We start from the raw sequence: 15,021 nt of genomic DNA on the forward strand, positions 1-15,021 counted from the left end.
GCACTTACCTTTGCTGTCAAGGGGCGGGTGTGGTGTACGCTGAGCTGAGAGGGTGACAGAGAAAGAGATGCTTTTAGGGCAGTCAAATAGTAACACCCCATCATCTCCAGAGGGTTTTGTTTGGTTTATGCAGTTCCGCTTCCATACCAGCAATGCATTTCCCTTCCATTTTGACAAATGCTAAATTGACTCTTTTGTGTGCCCATGTTTTTACTGAGGGAATGGAAAATTTTGGCAGTGACCAGGACAGGAAGATTAGTCATTTTTTAAGTATTGGTTACTCTCCGTGCTTATCAAGGCAGTTCCTTGAAGGTATGCAAAGACACAGGCTGACCACTACTGGGAAAGGAACAAAGTCAATCATGATAAATCTGGAGTAGTTTAGTTTTAGATAGGAAGCAGAGGATGGGTGAGGTCAAGATTGCAGGTCCACCTTGAGGCTGGAGTTGGATCAGAAGGACCAAAGGGGTTTGGATGGGAAGGTCTTGTCTTTTCCACTTAAATATCCTGAGGGAAGTTGAAATCATGAAAGTGGGTGGGGGGAAGTGCTGGTGGTTGCCCATAAAGGAATTAGTGCTGTGTTCATTGCACGTGGAGGGGATTCTCTCAATTTTTGTTTGTTAAACAGTTAATTCTGATGGGTAGTAACTGCTGGATGGCAAGTAGTGCTTCCTGTTGAATTAAACAGCTGTAAGACAATGCCTTGTTTCGGGTGTTCAGAGCAGATACTGTTCATTTAGGTTTTGTTTTGGAATGGTGGGGCACATCCAAGATGCTGTGGGAATCCAAGGGGAGTTCTCATCTGTAGAAGGTCGTCCAGAGGCTGCAATACAGGAGTGAACTCCACAGATGTAACCAGGCTTGTGTTTTCTTACTCAGATCTCATGCAGGTAGAATCAATTTTTAAGAGAACCGTGTTAGTTAACTTCCTTAATGATGTTAAATGGTGTAACCGCAGGTTTAGTACCTGTATTCCTCCCTTGAGGGAATGCAGTACTGGGACTTGCGGACAGATGCTGCCCTGTATTTGTGTAGGCAGCCCCATGGATGGTAGCACAGCAGCCAAAGCGGATGCCACTTGAGCTGTCACTGTCATGATGTGGTTTGCCAAGCAAGTGTGATGAGAAGCATTTAGTCTGGAGGCATGCTCCCTGCCCTGGGAGTGCTGGGAAATGAAGAAGCGTTAAGGAGCTGGAGGGGACGTTTGGAAATATGGGGCAAGCATCTCAGGAAGGAGACAAATTGAGGAGAAATGGGCAAACGGAATAAGAGAGACAGAAACTGTCAGAATAAGCGGGCACTGGAGGGAAGTATTAATGAAAGGAAGTGACAGGCCCAAAGTGGCAGTGAAAGAAATCAGCACAGAGGAAAGCAGATTGTGGGCAAAGGTTGCCTAAGAGAGTAATGTAGTAGACAGGGAAAAAATGCTGAGGACATTCAGGCACGCCAAAAAAGAGGGAGCAGATGATCTTTGAGGCGGTTCTGATTCATTTTTCCAGCTGCTTTGATTTTCTGTGACTTACCTACCTGCTGTGTATGACAAGCTCTCATTGAATTTGTTAGGGGTGCCCTTAGAGACAAGTTTATCATGTCAGCTAGGATGGGAAAGGAGAAACTTTTCTTTAGGTTCTTTCTGCTCTCCTACAGTAGGAATTTCTGCTCCTGTGCAGTCTGGAATTCGCATTCCTAATTGTTTTTCCTGAAATTTTAGACGCAGAAAGTCTGTATTTCTTGGGCTTCTCGGATGTTGGTCTCAAATATTTATGTGCATTTATAAGTGCACCAGGTATGTTGGTTGCTTGTGGGTTTGTTCATCTGCAGGGTGCAGTCCGCCGCAGAGCTTTCTGTTTGCCATGTCTGGGTGAAATGTTTGAGTCTTCCTTTGCAGACCTTTTGAGCACGCTTGTATTTTCAATAGGAAAGAAGCTAATGGAATAGTGTCAGGATAATAGCAGGGAGCTCCTCATTGCTGCTGGGAGATGAATCAGTCATTGGGTCAGATAACCAACTCTTAAGCTTCGCTATCAGAAAGGTACCAAGACAGAATAAAGGAGGATGACTTGGAGTTATCTTGTCCTCTGCCAGCCCTGTCTGCGTGAAGAGTTCATTGTTTTAACAGAAATCTCTTCTAATGTGTTTCTAACTGTCGATGGCTTTTGTTTGGGTAGAAAAAAGAACTGTCCTTGCCTCGATTTGTCTCATTGAAATACTCCAGATGAACCAGTGGGGTTTGTGGCTGCAAAACAAGGAGGAGGCAGTGATGTCTACTAAAATAATGCGGTTTGAGTAGGTGGTCTCATCTCTTCCCCTACCAAACACACAGGAACGAGGTTAGATTTATTGGAATGTGTACTTTAAGAGTTTCACTTTCAGGTAAGAGCAGCTGTCGTGGTACAAAAGTTCTAAAGCTTCAACATTTTCACTGCAATCTTTATTGAATGCCCTTGGCAGTCAGCGGCTCTTATGTCAATGGTGTTAATCTCCATTTGTAGTCACCAAGCTGTTATATTTACGTGGTGATGAATGTTTCCTTTTTCGATGCACATTTAAAATCGTCAGTTGTCGTGACCTGATTAAAGTGATTATGTCTGTCTATTGGAAAGAGCAGTTGGTTTGACAATGCCTACAACATGGATCCTTATCAAGTAGGAGAGAATCGTGCTTGTACAGTTGGACAGAATACTTAAAAATGTGTATTTGGGTACAATTTTTGGTGTAGTTATTCCAGTGAAATAGATGTGGTTTATGAAGAGACTGAAGTCATTGAAGGGTGTTTTCTGTTGTTGTTGTAGTGCTCTCTTTCTGTTCCTTCGGCAATATCCAACACGATAATCTCTCAGAGGAAGAGATAAGCCGTAAGAGCAACTTCCTCTGCCTCTCCCTTTTCCACATCGGAAGCCTGCAGGATTACAAAGGAGTGACTTAGACAAATCCGATTCACAGATACTTGATTTTTGATTTCTCTAGTGTTGGCGGAGGTGCCAAGCTTGTGAGCTTTGGGAACCAAAACACCCTATGCCCCTAACAAGACCTTGAGCTCGCTTGCGCCATGGGGACCAAGGTGTTGCAGGTCCTATACCATGAAAAACCAAGGACTGAGTAGATTTCAGGACTATGCCGGCAGGAAATTAGCTGTAGCTAATTTTCCTAGTCTAGTATATTGTGTTGTGGGAGAGGAGGAAATGAAGAAGGATGTTTGAGGCGACCTTTAAATAACAGCCTTGCTGAGTTGTCCGGTTTTTGGCAGAGATGACTGCATTCTCTTTTAAGGATGTGTCCATTTGCTAGTTTATGGGTATAGAATCTCCACCAAATTATGCAGGTGCCCTTCTGTTATTATGTTGTTGTAGTTTGACAGTAAGCTTTATGGGGTTGGGGAAAGATAGATTTATACTTAAGTGCTTTTGGAGATAAGCTGTAGATGAGGCTGAGTTTTACTTTCCCATCAGGTTAAGCCTACCAGGACGCTTGTTGGTGAGTAAGTGAGGTAAGTCAGGGGAAAAACCCAGTCTTGATTTAATCAAGAGCAAGTACATTGTCTTCAGATTATGCAGGAAAAAGGTAAATCAACTTGATAACGAAGCAGTCCCTTTATCAGCGTCGGCGTGTCATACCACTTAAATCTCTGGGCGCCGAAGCTGTCAGCACTCATTCACCGAATTGTGTTTAGGGTGTAAAGACTGAAGAGGCTTTTTTGTTTCCAGAACAGTGTGTGTGTTATTGGAACAGTTGAAACAGACCCGTATCGTCTGAAAACCTTCTTGTTGCAGAATAAATGCAACTCTAGTGATGTTGTGAGGACAGTGGCAGTGATAGGGTTTTGGCCTTGCCCTCTCCATCACTTTGGGTTTCCTCTGTTTTCTGTGGGTGGCTGTACGCTGCTGTAGGAGTTTCTGAAGGGAAGTGTCAGAGATGGGAAAGGGAACAGGAGCTGCTGGGAACCACTGGTAATGTTTTACGAGAAACTGAAAATGAAGAAGCAATAAAGAGTAGAAAAGCTTTAAAGGAGAGATGGCCAAATTTGAGAGCTGGTTTGAAACTGGCTGTTTATATTCAGTCAGGGTAGCATTTTAGCAATGCCTGAGGCATTGCAATCCACTTGGTTGGTAATGTGAGAGCCAAGTGGGTGCCAGAGCAGTCTCTGCTAAAGGGAGGTGTAGGTATCAGGCCAGGCAGAAGTCAAGGAAGAGATGAGAAACTGCACACTGAGAAAATGTTGCCCTAAATCTATGGACTAAATGATGGGTAGAGCTGTATCTGTGCCTTGGTTGAGCTGCAGCTTCAGGCTCCTATGCCAAGGTGTCATGGTTTCAGTGGGGATAGAGTTAGTTTTCTCTATAGTAGCGGATATAGTGCTGTGGTTTGGATTTAGTGTGAGGATGATGTCGATAACACACCGATGGTTTTAGTTGTTGCTAAGTCGTGTTTCTGTTAAGTCAAGGAGTTTTTAGTTTTCATGCCCTGCCAGTGTAGAGGCTGGAGGTGACCAAGAAGTTTGGAGGGTGTGCAGCCAGGATAGCTGACCCCAGCTGACCAAAAGGGATATTCCACACCATATGGCATAATGCTCAGTATATAAAGCTGGTGGAGAAATAAGGAAGGGGGGGGGGTGTCATTCAGAGTGGTGTCATTTGTCTTCCCAAGTCACCGTTACACGTGATGGAGCCCTGCTTTCCTGGTGATGGCTGAATCCCATGTGCTCATGGGAAGTGGGGAATGGATTCCTTGTTTTCTCTGCTTACACGTGCAGCTTTTGCTTTACCTGTTAAACTGTCTGGATCTCGCCTTTACCTTTTGGTTCTCTCCCCCATCCCACAGTGGGGAGCGAGTGGCTGAGGGGGCTGAGCTGGAGTCAAACCACAACACAAGGGAAAGGAGCTTTTACTGTAGAGTCACCCTGCGTTAAAGCATCTTAAGATTGGAATCCTTTGTTTGACTTGCTGCCTGTTTGAGTCATGAATCACTGTTTTTTCTGGTTGTTAGTGAAACAAAACTGAATTTGGCCTGGGCACTGGAGAGATGAAACATGATTGTTAATGCTGTGTACACTCACATCGGATGACTTTATAAAACCCAGATGAAATCAGTTTGCTTTGTTCCAGCCAAGGCAGAGTAAAGCACGTGCTCTGTAACGAGAGTCAGCCTCTCTGGCTGTTGGATGAGGCCCTGCATAACCCTAATCTGAAAGAATATGTTTTCATGAGAGCAGATAAACTGTCGATGTTGAGCTGCTCATCTCCTTGGCTCATTCATTCATTCATTGTTTCTCATTTATGCCCACAGCAGAGAGTTTTAGGAAGTTCTGCCCCCCCCCCCTCCCCAATCCAATCATTGCTAGGTGATGACTCCTCTGATCTCTCATCCACTAAGAAGAGAGATGTGTAATGAGTTCTCAAACTCGAACTGAAACCATATTTAACCTTAAAAAGGACATTTTCCCTCTTAGCTATTAGCAAACCCAGATATTCACCAAACTGAGTCGAAGATTGAATTTTCAATTACATAGAAACCCTTCCCTCTCAGCTGTTCTCTCCTTTGTATTTGTCACATTAAGTTTTAGCCATCATTTTATGAGAAAGGATTGGGGTTTTTTGGTGATCTTACCAATGATTTTAACATCAAAGCAGCAATGTTAAAGATGCAGGAAATCCTACTACACCTTTCCTTCCTTTCAAAGCAACCGCTCCTTCTGCCTTTTCGTTCCAAGTTGTCCTTACTTTAGTTCTCTGTTTGATGATATAATTACACTGTTGTTACAGAACAGGGTGAGATGTTGAGAGCCGGTTTTCTGTGTCAGGTTGAACAAGTCCAGGAAAGTTAAATTATTGGGTCTTTTCCAGGGGAGCTCTGGGCTTGAAGTGCAGCATTTTAATAGAGATTCTGCATGCGATATTCCAAGACAGCAACGTAGAGGTGTTATCAACAGGATTTCTGCCCTGGTCCTTCACATTGTGTATGCAGGCAAAAGGCAAAGAGCCAGGCTGACAAGTAGGAGAAGCACTGTTAATTCTTGCTGGGGTCCCTTGCCTGTCCACTGCAGTCCAGCCAGGGGGTCCTTGGCTTGCCCCCCAGCCCCACTCCTGGCAAGGAAGGCACTTAGGATGCTACACAGGTTTCAAGACTGGGATGCTGCACGGGTTTCAGGTTTGGAGGATGTGAGGCAAGCTGGAAGGGATGAAGGAAGGAGTCTCTTTGTGTGGTGGAAGACCCAGGGGGGGTGAAAAGGATCCTGAATGTTTCATGTCAACAGAAGGACCTGTTGAGCATGAAATGGGTTGAAAAGCTATCTGCTGTCCAGGCTGTTGTGCACCATCTGCTGGGGACAGCTTCAGCCTTCTGATGCTGGAGAGGGCAGATGTGGTGGCTGAGGCCCCTTAGGGGGTTCTGTGCTCTGAGGGTCTCCTTCCTCACTTTGGCTCCTTGGGGGGAGCAGCACCGTGGTAGATGGTGTGGCTGTTGGAGGAAGCCCACCTCTCTCTTTAGGGCTGAGAAATGACCTTTGCAGAGAAAGAAAAAGCACTTTGAAGCGACGGCAGCACCGGGGGTTTCCTGGGGTAGCAAAGGGGAAGGACAGCACCTGCTCCCCATGGAGAGAGCATCTTTAGGGGGGGGAAACAGGTAAGGGAGCAGCCAGAGGTCATGGCAAAGGAGCCTCCTTCTGCGGCAGGGATTACAGCCAGCTCCCTTCTCCCAGGGCTGTCCTCCCAATAGAGTAACATGAAGAGGCATGGCACGAAAAGTCTGTGCAAGAGACCTGAAACACTGGGGCTGTGACGACTGAGGTTAATTAAATAGGTGCCTTGTCTCTAGACAGCCCCAGACATCTGTCTCCATTCTTCGCTTGTTTTTCTGCTGCGTTTCTATTTGCTTGTCCGCAGTTAAAGCCCAGCGGACCTACAGATGGTCACCATTACTTTTGTCACTCAATGTGGGGTTTTATTTAAAGCTTTTTTTTTTTTCGACCTTTTAAAACCAGATGTGTGTATAAAAAATAAATAGATCTTTCAATAGAACAACTCACTAGAGGTCTTCTGAGTGGATTTAGGTTTAATTTTAGCCTTTAGTGGCTGGGATTTGATTTGGACGTTCCTTTTAAGCCACGTCTCTGTTATAGCGATTTTTTAAGAAATATTTTTCTAATAAACTTAAAAAAAAAAGGAAGAAAAAAAAAAAATCTCCTTGCGTTCCAAGTCTGGCTTCTTTGGAACCTCAGGAATCACTGCGTGCCAAAACGTTTTCTGTGCTTTGGATCACATACCTGTTTTTGCATGGGTTTCTTCGTGATTGCAGGATGCTGGTGTTGCGTGGGCTGAAAGTAGGCTACGGGCTTTCAAATATAAAACCTTCTCGTGAGACCTCACTTGGAGCATTGTGTGCAGTTCTGGTGTCCTCAACATAAAAAGGACATGGAACTGTTGGAACAAGTCCAGAGGAGGCCACGAGGATGATCAGGGGGCTGGAGCACCTCCCGTATGGAGACAGGCTGAGAAAGTTGGGGCTGTTCAGCCTGGAGAAGAGAAGGCTGCGTGGAGACCTCAGAGCAGCCTTCCAGTATCTGAAGGGGGCCTACAAGGATGCTGGGGAGGGACTCTTCATCAGGGACTGCAGTGACAGGACAAGGGGTAACGGGTTCAAACTTAAACAGGGGAAGTTTAGATTGGATATAAGGAAGAAATTCTTTACTGTGAGGGTGGTGAGGCACTGGAATGGGTTGCCCAGGGAAGTTGTGAATGCTCCATCCCTGGCGGTGTTCAAGGCCAGGTTGGACAGAGCCTTGGGTGCTATGGTTTAGTGTGAGGTGTCCTTGCCCATGGCAGGGGGGTTGGAACTGGATGATCTTAAGGTCCTTTCCAACCCTAACAATTCTATGATTCTATGATTCAGCAGAAAAGTCTGACCTTGTTAATGATTTCTTAAGGCAGCCACAGGGTCACAGACAAAACTCGGGAGCTGTGACCAGTAACTGCCTGCACAGGGTCAGGATCAGAGATAAGAGTTGATTAGCAAATCAAATGATATGGACTTTTTAACTGATAAAACAGCTGCAGAAAGTGTTTGTTTGGGTTTTTGGTTTGTTTTTTTTCTGATCTCCGCATTAAACATGGAGTGCCCTTTATATGGCCTTTTATATGACCTTAACATATTTCTTTTTGTGTTGTCTCTGGGGATTTTACCATAAGGAAAGCCAGTTTTGGTCTATATTACACACTTGAAAGATGTTCTCAGAGTACGCTTCTTAACAACATCTTTTTCTTCTGTTGCTTTATTTGCAGGTCAAGGTTTATTGGGTTCGCTCAAATTAGCGTTGTTTTAACCATCCTGTAGAGGACGAATATGATGCCAAACAGAAGCAACCTCTCCTCCTCTTTTCAGAATGTTGGATCAGGTAATCCGTTAATAAAACCAAAGCTTGTTTGTAAATGTACTGAAATCTGTTAGAATTTGTTAGTGGTTTTGGCCCTTTAATTCTCCTGACACGTGGATAAGATCAGTGCTCTGTTCTTATTCCATGTCTAACTCCATTTACCAGCCAGAAGAAGGCCACAGCTGGATATGCTGCAGACAGCCAACCCTCCCCCATCAGTTTGATGCCTGACTGGAACAGATATCAGTGACCCTCAGCTGAACAACTCAGGAAAGGAAGAAAAGGAATGAGGGGGGGGGAAATAAGACTAATAAGAAAGGAAGAATTTCTTTCCATATAGCTCCAGGCAGCAAATACCCTGCTGAACAGAGGAGCCTTGTGCTGTGCACTGAAGGTTAACAAGTGAAAGCTGGGGCTGACCTGGATGCAGGATGGGTTCAGTACACACTGTGTGCCAGAGCAACCAGCCTCAGTCCCTCTACCTTGCCTGTGAGGGCAGCGTCATCCAGGCCGTGTGATGCATCCTAGCGTATTCCTAAAGTCTCATCCCAAACATAACCCTGAAAATAAACAAAACAAACAAGATCTGGCTTGTGGGAAGCAGCTATGGTTCGGTTAAACATACGCTGTTGTCCAGTTGGAATTTAACTGGATGATTGCGGGCAGTGTGGTGCTGGAACCAAAAACGCAGAAGAACTGGCATAAGGTACGATAGAGAACTGTTGAATCCAAGTGGCTACATGAAGGTATTGTGACCTTTTCTTACTGTGCTTGTTTGGATTTCAAGTACAATAAACCCTTCATTGCTGCGGTGAACAGGCCTGAAAGTTTCCATGAGCTAACTTGTGTTTTGGCATAAGTGTCCTGTCTTTGTAGGATTAAATGTGCCCTGCTAGTGTTGCAAGGGAGCAATAAACGATTAGTAATGTTCCATTAACGTGTCTGCCAACTTACTTATATGGGGGCCTGTAGAGTTTATGCAAAAAAGAAAAGTTCAGTTGTGTTGAAGTTAGGATGTGGGCAGTACAATTTTGATATGGGATTAGCTTTCAAGTTTGAGAGATTTGGAAGAGGGAAGGGGAGAGAATGGAAGGTACAACTAAGCATTCAAGTACACAAGGCATGCACATTGTACTTTATAGCTGTGCTTTTAAGTAACTTCTGTGTCTTGTTGTTCTTCCTTATAACACCACTAATGGGATGAATGCTTGATCATTGCCATCTGATTTTGTCTTGTCCCTACAAGAGTTCTGTTGAACGTGGGTCACATTCCTCCTTTTTTTCTTTAGATCTTCATCATTGCCATTGATCAAAAGTTGTGAAAATAGCTAAAAAAATGTCAAGTCAAATGTCAGACTGTAAGAAACTGCAGTTTCACTGCTCACAGCAGTGATGGTCTGACAGAGAGCTCTGTGAACTTAGTGGTTCAAAGACAACTGAGATAGCTGTATCATCATCGCAATGTGTTAAGATTACAGCAAATAAAATCACTGTCAGCATAAAAATACTAAGTCTGCGTAATAGTAAACCTGAGGCTTGGTTATGAAGCTGCAAGTTAGTGGTTTCGGCCACTACCAGAGTTTGTAATTAACACAAGCTTAGCCAGGTCCACCGATGTTCAAGAAGGTGTTTGTGGTTTTCTTCTGGTTTGATTTGGTTTTGTTCCCCCCTGTAATGCTGACTCCTTTTGTCTTCTGCCCATTCAATTACATTGTTAATGAGGTTTACCTTTGTTCTTAAACTTAGGGGTTTGTTCCTTAAGAATTGAAGAGAGTGTGTTGTTACTCACTTAGACTTACTACAGCTAGCACAGAGGAAGCTTGTGCAACAGAGGTATATTGTATGATGCCTGTTCAGTAATGAATTCCAGGTGTTTTTGCCTTGTTAGCAAGGAAGGTACCAGAAACAAGGACCCGCTCAAAGACTGCATTGCCAGCTACCACTAGGTATCTGAACCTAGCGATCCTCAGTTCAACCAGATCATATCCAGCCTGGTGGGAGTGCAGGAATCCGAGTTTTGTGTCTAGGTTCGTATAATTGCCTGAAGTGGTACCTGGAAGAGGATTAAAGTATTGCCTCTGAGGAGTTTAAAAGCACTTTTCACAATTGGATGCTAGGTTTTCCTGCCGAGTGGCAAGCTGAAATTAGGTTTCTCACGAGGTGGCTGAAGTCGCAGGTGAAATGTGACTAAGCCAAGAGTAAATCCCAGATTTGACCCTTATTTTCACAAGTAGCATTCGCTGGTACTGCAGGACCTGACACTGAAGAGTGCTTCATTAGTTCAAAGCACAGCCTAGCACATCCAAGGCGATGCTGTAGGTGTTAGCGGTGCCATTTCTACATCACTTGAGGTCTAAGCGCAAGCCTGTGGAGGTCCCATTTATCTCCTGCAGTAACTGACACTTGCAGGAGCTGAATTAGTTTCTTTGCTTTTGGCGGAGCAGGAGCTGTAGGCTGGAGCTTAACGCATTGAACAATAACCTCCACCACAGCAAAGGCTTGTTTGGTTGTTGTCCTCTTCAAGGAAGTCCATTATAATGCCAAACAAGTGTTAAGACCTGGAACCTTAAACCCCTGTCAGCGTCAGTGTTTTTAGTAGTAGTGTTTCTGTTGTTGTTTTTGAGTGAAGTTATAGAGCTTAGCATTATACATCCTTCAGGCTGCCTTTTAACTAAAGTGCTCTTTGCAGGTGTAGTTACTGGTTTATATTTTAAGAGCACTGAGCTAAAACACCTTGAAAAATGGGCCTTGCTTATGTACTTTTCCATGAAGCTTTGCATGACAATCCATTGAGTAAGCAGAAATATGACAAGCTCCTACTGAGCTTTGGTTAAGCTCATTAATTTATTTGGGCTTGGATGCACTAACTGCACACGTTCAAAGAGGTGGTCCAAAGCAGCATCTTATGTTCTGTATCCTGAGCCCTGGGAGACCTGCTCTCAGTTCTTTACTCAGGAGTCTGCTTTGCATCTTCTCCTTATACCTCAGTTCCTCAGGTATAAGACATCAGGACAATAATGCTGCTTTACGTCATGGCCATCTTAGGAGGCTCAGGATTATAAAGGCTAAGCCAGACTCCTGCCATGGATAGGCCACCAAAGAAACGGTCTAGCCTCTTTCCAACTGTGTTGCTGATTTGTAATATGGATTTGGTCATGTCCAACTACCCCTTCTTTTTTAGCTTCCATCTGTTGCAAAAAGAGAGATGGGAAAGTTGTGCATCCCTTCCTTTGTTTAATGATCTGAGACACAGTTATTACAAGCACAGTAATTATTATAAGCGTGTTCATTTCAAATGAACGTGCAGGCATACACATGCAAGAGGCAGCTACTTACTTGCTACTTACTTTTCTTTTCCCCCTTATTTTCTCTTCCTTACAGATTCCAGTAAGGTTATGGCAGAGTATAGCCACACGCAAAACCAGATGGAATTACAAAATGCTACTTTGGGAAAGGGTTCTGCGGTGAATTCCCTTGAAAATGGTCTCCAGGATATTATGGAAAACCTCAACCAGAAGAAGTATTCATCAAGTCTCAAATTTAAAACAAATGGGGACTATGCTGGCTCATATTTAACCCTCTCACAACCTCTGCCAGTTAAACCCAGCCCTTCCTCCAGTGTTAAAAATGCACACTCTGTTAACAAGCTGCAAGGAGGCAAGCAGTTCCCCTGTGAAAGCCCTTATCTTCCGGATAAAAGCATCTCTGTAAAGCATTTGGTTTCCCTGTCGGGCATGCCTTCATCCCTCAGTGGGTACAACTTAGGAAGGACAGACTTTGATATTCACACCAGCAGAGAAAACATGAAATCCCTTGGGCAGGTGGATAAGTTTCACTACTCCAAGTACAGTCAGAAAAACAAATCCTATGACAATGTCTACTTCCCGGGAATGCTGGAGACAAAGAAGATCTCGGGCTCTCTTCTGACCATGTGGAATGGAAGCTCAGGGAACGAGCTGATGCTTTCACCTGCTAGCAATTCAGGGGCAGCCAGCATGCCTTCTAGCCCAAAGCAAGGCAGGAGGATGAACATTGAAGACAACCTGGCCCTTCACATAAAACCAGTTAAGCACAAGGACGTGATGATGGAGTCTCTGGGTTCACGGCCTAGGAAATATTCTGGTGGATCTCTGAGTCATATGGGAATGTACAGTCGTTCCCTCCCCAGACTTTATAAATCAACAGAAAGCCAACTGGTGCCATTAAGTTTGCCCCCCAGAAGCTCTTTGGGGAATACTAAAAGGAAAAAACTCGGAGAAAAAGATCTACCTCAGAACGTGTTAGATGCTGACAATTACCTGAACTTTTCTTCCTGCAGCTCAGGGGTTTCACCACACGCCAGCTCGGTCTCCGCGGGTAATTCCTACGCCAGTTCAACGCTCAGCGTTCCTGCAAGCCCTCGAATTGCTAAGAAAATGCTTTTAGCACCTTCTTCCCCGTATCTTCCTGATGACTTTGATAGACTTGGACTCTCAGGAACAAGTCCCAGTAGCTCTTTCTCCCCAGTGGATTTTGACAGGTCGTTCTCTGTCCGAAGGAACCTTTCCACCAGCTCTGTGGAACTTGATGACCCAGAGCTGGACAGTTACAGGCAGACGCCAAACTCACTGCAAACGTCCATGCGAGAGCGGAAGAACAGCATTAGCTCCATTTCGGGAAGAGAAGACCTCATGGACTATCACAGGAGGCAGAGGGAAGAGCGGCTTCGGGAGCAGGAGATGGAACGGCTGGTAATTTCTTCTTTTCCTTTTAGTTTTTCGTGGCATTTAGCGTTTGGATAATGTCCATCCCAGATCTGGCCATCAGGAAAGTACAGCAAAGCATAGGCTGACATGCTTTGCGATTCAAATGCCTGCTTCAGATGCCTTGTTTGTTATTGCTGTCCATGAAGCTAGTGCTTAAATAGCGTGCTGCTGTAACAGCTTGGATAGGGATAGACCATTCAGCCATCGTCAAAGATGTTGGAACCCGTGTAAATTGGGTTCATCAGTCATCCTGTGGGCTCTGTTAAAATGCCTCCATACATAAACCCCACAAATGACACTGCAGGGATCCAGCACGTTTTGGTTTAGATGATGGCACCGTTTTGTGGTAAGCGGGTAAAATAAAGAGACTCCACTATAAGCTGCTCAGCCATGTGTGCTGTGCTGTCAGGTATGCATTGGTGTGGATTCAACATCTGTCATCAGAGCTTTCTCTACCTGGTTGTGGTTTTCCTTTCTGAATATTGTCATTAAAATATAGGCCTCCTTGCTTCTCCCCATCACAAAATGGAGACTAGAAGAGAGGGACAGGGTTTCTCTCTTTTCTTCTAGTCAGAACGTGAAGCAGCGCATACTGCTTCAGCTTGGGATGAAACTTGGGAGCAAAATGTAATATATGTGTTACTGAAACAACTTTTGGGTAGGAAAACTGGAAAAGATCTTCAGAACACACAAAGATAGCTGGAAAAGTTTCTTATTGAAGCTGTCTCTGAAAGGATCCTTTCTGTGAAAGAAGTTTTCTCTGACCCTATTAGCATGCATTCATGTTACACTGATTTTACTGTCCACATGGAAACTGAGGTTGTTAGATGGGCCAATTTATATTACTGAGTCTTAGATTTGAGACCTTAACTTTAAACGTGTGCTATATTTAAAGTCTTTATGGGTCTGAGCAAAGTGGGGGTAGGATACTCTTAAACCTGTCTAGTTTGCATACAGGCAGCGGAGCTGCAGGGGAGTTCACTTCCCAGGCCGGCTGGGCTGAAAAGCCATGAGGAGCAGCAGGATGCAGGAGCAGCGGGATGCAAGAGCAGCGGGATGCCCATTAGGTCTCAATAGCAGTGGTCCATTGGTTGTGCAGGGCCACTGCTCCCATTTCAAACCCCACTTGCTAGCAGGTTCATCTAAAGGATGGTAACCCATTCAGATGTCTCCCTCGCATCTCACCTATGTCCTTGACACAAGTTGGTGAAGAACCTGTTCTGTGAGCAGGAGCCTGCTGTTTCATCTCTAATAGGCTCAGCACCGTAGCCTGTAAGATACATGCTGTTGGTTTGCAAGATGCCGAAGTGTTATCTTTGCCTGCTTAGAACCAGGTCTGTAGAGCTGAGGTGTAAAGGGGCGGCAGGCACAGCCCCTTTCCCCCTTGGTGAGTGGCACACTCTGTGTCTCTGCCCTGCCTTGTACCCTTTGCCCACCGAAACCTCTGCTGGCTCCCCATGAAGCTTCTCAGGAGCCGGGCTCACTGGGGCAAGGAGGGCCAGATATGAATGGAAAAGACTGGGCAGTTTAGGAAAGGTTGCTCTGCTTGTGCGTGCAGGAGTGGGAAGCATCAGCAGAAATACCGGTGGGTTGTTCCTCTCTCCTTTTTGCTGCCTTCTCCCTGCTGTTCCCCCACTCCTATAGGAAATCTCCCTTTTCCCTAGTCGTGGTGGTTTAGTGTGTGCAAGGTGCTGTTTGCTTCTTATCAGAGGGTTTTCCAGACAGTTGTGCTGTAAAACCTGAGATAATCAGTCATAAAAGACAACATAGTAGAGTGTATTTGTATTTCAAAGAGAACAGGGTTGGGGTTGATTTTTTGGTTTGAGTATTGGGTAGGTTTCTTGCGAGGGATGGAAGATACGGAGTTGTTTTGGTATTCGATAGTGTTAGAAGTTGTTCTGGGTCTTTTAT

At 44.8% G+C, this 15,021-nt stretch overlaps 1 protein-coding gene across 1 annotated transcript in view; it reads left to right on the forward strand.

The window, feature by feature from the left end:
- Positions 1–8,334: 8,334 nt before the first annotated feature.
- Positions 8,335–15,021, forward strand: part of PHLDB2 (pleckstrin homology like domain family B member 2) — a gene marked incomplete at both ends in the record, with an annotated part of 50,334 nt that continues 43,647 nt past the window's right edge. Inside the window, 2 exons of the mRNA XM_080613620.1 lie at positions 8,335–8,386; positions 11,747–13,095. Of these exons, the coding sequence (XP_080469746.1) occupies positions 8,335–8,386; positions 11,747–13,095 (1,401 nt within the window). The remainder of the gene's footprint in view (positions 8,387–11,746; positions 13,096–15,021) is intronic.

Source organism: Psittacula echo (genome assembly GCF_963264785.1).
Source record: "Psittacula echo genome assembly, chromosome: 3".
NCBI lineage: Eukaryota > Metazoa > Chordata > Aves > Psittaciformes > Psittacidae > Psittacula > Psittacula echo.